This window comes from Poecilia formosa, unplaced genomic scaffold (genome assembly GCF_000485575.1).
Source record: "Poecilia formosa unplaced genomic scaffold, Poecilia_formosa-5.1.2 Scaffold900, whole genome shotgun sequence".
Lineage (NCBI taxonomy): Eukaryota > Metazoa > Chordata > Actinopteri > Cyprinodontiformes > Poeciliidae > Poecilia > Poecilia formosa.
Genome location: NW_006800839.1, coordinates 34,801 through 42,453, shown reverse-complemented (window position 1 = coordinate 42,453; position 7,653 = coordinate 34,801). Strand labels below are relative to the sequence as shown.

At 36.3% G+C, this 7,653-nt stretch overlaps 1 protein-coding gene across 1 annotated transcript in view; it reads left to right on the top strand.

Moving 5' to 3' along the window:
• Positions 1 to 7,164, top strand: part of LOC103132012 (uncharacterized) — a 10,185-nt gene extending 3,021 nt beyond the window's left edge. The window contains exons 4-9 of the mRNA XM_016667097.1: positions 395 to 652; positions 2,295 to 2,606; positions 3,629 to 3,940; positions 4,997 to 5,248; positions 5,911 to 6,168; positions 6,697 to 7,164. Coding sequence (XP_016522583.1) covers positions 395 to 652; positions 2,295 to 2,606; positions 3,629 to 3,940; positions 4,997 to 5,248; positions 5,911 to 6,168; positions 6,697 to 6,773 — 1,469 coding nt within the window. The 3' untranslated portion in view covers positions 6,774 to 7,164. The remainder of the gene's footprint in view (positions 1 to 394; positions 653 to 2,294; positions 2,607 to 3,628; positions 3,941 to 4,996; positions 5,249 to 5,910; positions 6,169 to 6,696) is intronic.
• The last annotated feature ends 489 nt before the right edge of the window (positions 7,165 to 7,653 follow it).

Below are 7,653 nucleotides of genomic sequence, written 5' to 3'. Positions count from 1 at the left end.
AGGGGAATTTTTATTGTTTTATATATCAGCTCATTCTGGTATTAAATTGCTAAAATTATTTTTCTACTTGTGTAACCTTTTGGATTTAGATGATGCAGTCAAAAGATGTACACCAAAATTCACACATTACATTCCTGAAAAGAAAAACCCAAACCCAAAGTACTACTACAAATATTGAGTATTGGAGCTGCACCATTTCTTGCTTTTTCATTGCAGTTGAATGAATCATAATGGAAACATGCCGAGTTTGGCACATCTTGCCCTTCCTCTGTAGTGGGTCCTGCTAATGGAGATGAAGCTGTTTGGATTAGAGTGAAGGATAATTGTTAAAGCTTTTCCATGGACAATTAGCTTTAGTGGCATGAATGAACTTCCCATCATGTTGTGTTTTTAGCTCCTGGAAATCCCGACGGCTTCAGAGCATCCAGTCAAGATGAGAGCAGCATCACACTGGAGTGGAATAAAATAAACAACTACATCAGCTTTGTTCTCCAGTTTAATGGCAGAGAGACATTCATCAGAGCTCCAGATGTAGACGAACCAGTTAGCCACACAGTGTCATCTCTCAGTGCTGGAACCAAATACACATTCACTCTCTTCTCTGAGTTTAACGATATCAGGAGCAGTGGAGTCAACGTTACTGCATCTACAAGTAAGATGTTCTTCATTATTATAGCACAAAGAAGGAATCATTAAAAAGTCCTAAATATGTAAAGAGGTGCTTTTGGAAATGCTCCTGTTATAATCTAGTCTGATGATCAATCAACCAGCACTCCACCTCACAACCATTAACAACCAATAAAACGTTTACAGGCCATAGAGGTTCACAATCAAACAGAAGAGAAATCACAGGCTTGACAGCACTTTGTTCAGAGGGTAGTATTGCAAGAGAAAAGCACTTGTGGGAGACAGGACGCCCAACACTGATTCCCTAAACATTGGTAAGGTGCACAGGAGGTCACGAATAGCTTTGCTGAACTGCTCACACTGCTCATTTCCAGCAGGATGTCAATTATATGTAGCTTTCTCAAGTCTAACAGGTCACACAGCTGTTGAATTCACATGCTCTCAAATCCAAATCCAAAATAATGAGGCTTTGATTACCAAACATGAAGAACCACTCAGTCAGCAACAGCTGGGCAACATTGGATGCTTTTTAGTCCCAGGTTGATACAGCAACTGTGTCTTCACCAAGTACATCAGTAATTATAAGACGTTTTCCCTACTCTTTTTCCAATGTGGTCAAATCCATGGCAACAATCTCAGTTGGCCATGATGCCAATAGATGACTCATGAATGTGTTTGAAGTTACATTTTTAGCAACCTGGCATCACTGACACTCTTGTACCCAACTGTACAGGATGCAGCTTGTGACTTTTCCTGTCCTGATACAAGGACTTGGTTTTACCCTTTACTCATAATGTGCCAAATATTTCCTTCCAACAGTTGCTAATAAGAGGACATGAGAAAAACATAAGGTAGAGAGAGACCTCTATAAGAAAGATTCTAATATTTTCTGATAACTTTAACTTCCAGATGTGTAAAATTGTTGATACTTTTAAAAGTGAGGTTAGCTAGGTCTAAGGCTCGCTCTTATTGGTGTATAACTGATAGCCTAAAAAACTGTAGAAATGATTAAACAACACTAGAGTAGAAGGAAGTGATTTTGGTTGGAGACATAAAGCAGGAGATCATCTGCATAATGGGAGATGCTATGCTGCACACCTTCTGTCAAAATTATAGATATATCTTTTCTACTGTGAAGTGAAGCTTTTTCCACAGCAAGCACACATTTGGGGTAAGGTAAGGTAAGGTAAGGTGAGGTAAGGTAAGATACCTTACCTGACCTTACCTTTGGGGTATAACTTCAGCAGCAGAATAGAGAACATAAAAAGCTTTCTAATGTTGACGTTAACAATGAAAGATATGGACTTTACATGAAGGTTCACTCCAGAACAAATAAGGAAACTGTTGTCAAGTCACTTCTCTATCTCGACTCTCTATCCATGTCCTTCTTGGCATAAAACTTTCATAGGTATTAAAGTTTCTCACTTGGACATTGACCAGCATTGCTAAAAACAATGTTGGTCCAGCATAGTAATACAATTTATGATTTGAAGTCTATTTGTCCATATGACCAGAAAACTAACGCAGTCTGATTTACAAGGATGAAACGAGTGGAATCTGTAAATGTACATTCACAGAAGGCGACTGTTTTTTTGTGTGTTTTAGAAGAAGCAAAAGTCTTGAAATTAAAGTTGAATATTAATATATGTTTCTTCTTCTGCTTCAAGGTCAGATCAGGTTAACTGGTGCTGGATTTTCTCGATGTTCTGGAAGAGTTGAAGTCTACCACAACAGCACCTGGGGAACAGTCTGTGATGATTATTGGGGTTTAAACGATGCCAATGTGGTCTGTAGAGAGTTGAACTGTGGAACGGCAGTGAAGGCTACCAGTACAGCCTTCTTTGGTCAAGGAACAGGACAGATCTGGCTTGATGACGTGTCGTGTTCTGGCTATGAAACTTCACTTACACAGTGTGGGCACAGAGGATTTGGGGTACACGACTGTGGACACAATGATGATGCGGGTGTCATCTGTTCAGGTAAAAACAACTTATTTCATTAAAAAAACAGTGTTTTGTTCAAGTTATTTCATTTTTATTTATAAAAAACTTCCAATGAACACAAAGAAATAAATGGATTGGTTTTGAAAAGTAGAAGCTATTCAATGTGTTATAACATTACAACATTTATTTCAGTAACTCCATTTCCAGAGTGCCATTTTATGTAGAAGAATTACCCACAGACTGAAATTTTCTCTAAATGTTAAAGGTTATTCACTATTTCTTATGATGATGACAATATGGCATAAGATCAATTACAAAAAAACCTTAATACAAAATGCGGGCCTGATAATAAGTATGCTTATTACCTGGTTAAAGACTGAGGCAGAGGTCTTCGGTGGCTTGTTCAAGTGAAGTAATGTGTTAAATGTGGAGAATTAAAGAGATTTTTTTTTGGTCCAGTTTAGAGTCGATTGCAAAGGACGACCTGTGTGTTGAGTTGACGTCCATGCAACTTGCCAGTTTTGACTCTTGCAAGAAATCTTCATTTCAAGCTTTAAGTTCATCTGAGATCTTAAATCCTCTTGCGGTCTTAAGAGAAGAGGTCTCCTAAGAGGTTTCTTTTTTTTTTTTGTTTATTTTACCTCAGTGCGCAGTCCAGCACAGTTTCTCTGACCCTGCGTGTGCTTTTGCAAGATTTGGTCTGACAGGACAACACTTCCGCTTGCTCCTGAGTGTTGCTCTAAGACCGTGGGAAGATTAAACCTTTTTAGTTTACAAGATGGCAAAATTCATGAATTACACATTCAATTTGCAAGAATAATACATAACATGGATTTTTGACTTGTACACATACACATGCAAAAGGTATAAATTCCCAGCCATTTAATTTTACAAGGTTATAAAACTCAATTCAAAACTACACAGTCTGATTTGCAAATAAAAGCTATGAGGGGGATTTGTGAAAATACATTTGCTGATAGTAACTGGATTTTCTTGTGTTTTAGAAGATGCAATATTGTTTAAATTCAAGCCAAATAATACAGTGTTTCTTCTTCAAGGTCAGATCAGGTTAGCCGGTGCTGGATCACCTCGATGTTCTGGAAGAGTTGAAGTCTACCACAACAATATCTGGGGAACAGTCTGTGATGATTATTGGGATTTAAACGATGCCAATGTGGTCTGTAGAGAGTTGAACTGTGGAACGGCACTCAAAGCTACCAGTACAGCCTTCTTTGGTCAAGGAACTGGAGAGATCTGGCTTGATGACGTGTCGTGTTCTGGCAATGAAGCTTCACTTACACAGTGTGGGCACAGAGGATTTGGGATACACGACTGTGGACACTGGGAGGATGCTGGAGTCATCTGTTCAGGTAAAAATTACTTCTACTTCTGAAAAAATGCAACATTGTTTTTATGAAATAATTTTATTACTGTTTATATATAAAAAACTAACAAAACGAAATATGTTTTTTGAAAACTCAGTAGTTACTTCAGCGTACTATAAAACACAACTCACTGGCTCAGTTACTCTACTGGAATAATGATACATTTATTTCTATTACATCAAGTATGATTTTATGAAGGACTTAAATAAGTACAATTTCTTAATATTGTTGAATATCCATCCATCCATTTTCTTACACCCTTGTCCTTAGTGGGGTCAGGATGGGTGCTGGTACTGATCTCCAGTTAACGTTCTGGCGAGAGACGAGGTCACCCTGGACAGGTCGCCAGTCTGTCACAGAATATTGTTGAATAGAACATTAGAAACTAGTTGGGTGCATTTTTTTTTTTGTAGGATAAAACATTTATATAAAGCCTCCAGGGGAAGCAACAGCTCAATTTGACAATTTAAACACTAATTTCAAACCAATTGTTTTAAATGTAGTGTTTAATTCCCATGTTCCACAGTGAACAGTTCCTGGTTAGTTGTGCAGCAGTCTCCACTTCTGTTATTCATAAACAGAAGTGGTTGTATAATTGATATATACAACCACTGTATATATATGTTTGTATAACTGAGCTTCTGTTTGCAGCCATTTTTACATGCGAGTGTAAATGTTGAGTTGGGGGCCAGCAGCAGCCGAATGATTTAAAGTTACAAGAGGCCCTAAAACAACTTATTCTGAAAGGAGCAGAACTGACCAAACTGAAATCTCATGATCCAAGAAGGATTTTTTGCAAAAAAAATTGAATGAGCATTTTGTGTACAGCCATGGACATGTTCTAATCTGTTCAAGGAAGCATAATAGGCCACCTATAAGGAAGTGTATTTACCTCTAAGGCTCAAAGGAAGCTAAAATCAAAACAGTCTTGCTCAATCTGATGTTAAATGGCTAAAATATATTGGCAATACTAAATGACCAATGTACAATGTCAGACTTGCCAAGTTTTATCATTTTCTTCTCATATCGTTGTACTTTTAGATTCTGAATACGGCTTCAGAGCATCCAGACAAGATGAGACCAGCATCACTCTGCAGTGGAATAAAATAAACAACAACATCAGCTTTGTTCTCCAGTTTAATGGCACAGAGACATTCATCAGAGCTCCAGATGGAGATGGACCAGTGAACCACACAGTGTCATCTCTCACTGCTGGAACCAAATACACATTCACTCTCTTCTCTGAGTTTGAGAACGTTAGAAGTAGTGGAGTACAGCTCACAGCAGCCACTGGTAAGATGTTTAACATAATCCCTAACAATGCATTTTTGTATAGTTTCATTTTCCCATTGTTATACATTTAACATTAAATACATTAACTATTTCACTATTATCAAGATTAGTTAATGAGTAAAAGCATGATTGTATTGGTCAAGATGATTTAAGCAAGTTTCAATAGTTCAAAGGGATTTCAACCAAGTATTAAAGAAGTTTATATAAACCTCTGTTTTCAAGACAAAAAAATCATATATATATATATATATATATATATATATATATATATATATATATATATATATATATATATATATATATATATATCAGCTCTTTCTGGTATTAAATTGCTAAAACTATTTTTCTACTTGTGTAACCTTTTGGATTTAGATGATGCAGTCAAAAGATGTACACCAAAATTCACACATTACATTCCTGAAAAGAAAAACCCAAACCCAAAGTACTACTACAAATATTGAGTATTGGAGCTGCACCATTTCTTGTGAATGAATCATAATGGAAACATGCTGGGTTTCGCACGTCTTGCCCTTCCTCTGTAGTGGGTCCTGCTAATGGAGATGAAGCTGTTTGGATTAGAGTGAAGGATAATTGTTAAAGCTTTTCTATGGACAATTAGCTTTAGTGGCATGAATGAACTTCCCATCATGTTGTGTTTTTAGCTCCTGGAAATCCCGACGGCTTCAGAGCATCCAGTCAAGATGAGAGCAGCATCACACTGCAGTGGAATAAAATAAACAACTACATCAGCTTTGTTCTCCAGTTTAATGGCAGAGAGACATTCATCAGAGCTCCAGATGGAGATGGACCAGTTAGCCACACAGTGTCATCTCTCAGTGCTGGAACCAAATACACATTCACTCTCTTCTCTGAGTTTAACGATATCAGGAGCAGTGGAGTCAACGTTACTGCATCTACCAGTAAGATGTTCTTCATTATTATACCACAAAGAAGGAATCTTTAAAAAGTCCTAAAGATATTCTATGAAAATATATAGAAATGCATTGATACATATTTGCTGTGCAATTTAACAAAAAAGAGAAACATCTGTTTCTAGACTTTATTGGATGGGCTTCGTATCCGTTAACTGCTTGCAGTTCTAGTTTATCTTTATTTCTTCTTGAAAAGAAAATGATTCCAAGCTAGTTGAATCTAAGCTTCTCCTTCTACAAGAAAACATTTTTAATGTCCTAATGAAGTTTAAAATAAGGTAATGTCTTATTACCATCACATTTTTTTTCGTTTGAAGTCCTGAAATATTTATTTTATACCTTTTGCTTTTTCCTGCATTGACTAATTACTAGAGATCTAACAGTGTAGAATTATTGGCATTTATTCACAAGATTACTTACTTTAATTAACCAAAATTGACATTTTTTTTTTACGTCCATGTTTGTTTAAAATTTGCTCCGTTTCTGACGTATTTTCTCCCATGCTTGTTTTGACAGGTTCCAGGTCTACATCATCCAGGGTTTGCAAATGTACACTGGTGTCCAATACATGTGAACAAACATCAAGATCTTAATTACATAATGCATGTTATTACATATTACTCCTTGTATAAAAGCTTAATGTCTATAACAATATAATTACTGTGCTGTAATAATTTGATTTAAACATGTAATAATTATTTTTACTTGTTGCTGAGGGATTCACCTGGAAGGCATAAGACATTTATGTTCTTGTCAAACATTAACTGTTTGTGTGATTTTATGGTCTTTTATGAGTTAAAAAAAAGAAAAAAAATCAATTTTGAATAAGGACGTAACTTATTTCTTGAGATGCTTCTAAGCCTTGACTAACTGCTTTTAAGCTTATAATATTTATAAAGATGTATTCAAAGTGTGCTTAAAATGGTGTTGGTATGTTTCATTTTCATTTTAAGTCTTTAAAATTAGAAAATAAAAGTGATTGCAAAACTCAGGTGTGTTCTCTCATTTAGGTTTTCGTAGCTAAAATGAATCTGGTAGTGGAAACTAGACGTACAGGTGATCAACTATACTGTACGAGTTTCACCTTTCTCAAAAGTGGATCAGGTTTGGACACATTCGTAAGTCTGGGAAAGGCTTTCACTTTATTTAGGTGAAGAGTCTCTTTGTTAGTCATTGTTCCTCTGCCACTATTACATCCGATTTACCAGACATTGCCTTTGGTAGCACAAAGAAAGGCCAGGACTTACTTTCCATAATGACCTAAAGCACAAAAGGGACTTTCTGCGGTCCAGATATTGAAATGGGAATGACTAATAGGAACAACAATGGTAGTGAGAAAAATCCATCTGAGAACAAAAGCTGGTGTTTCAGAAAAAAAATATAAAAACAAGACAGCAGATACAATCAAGACTGATCTCACTGTGAAAGATCTTCAGGAATGCAATGAAGCTCAGCAATTTCAAAATCACAGTT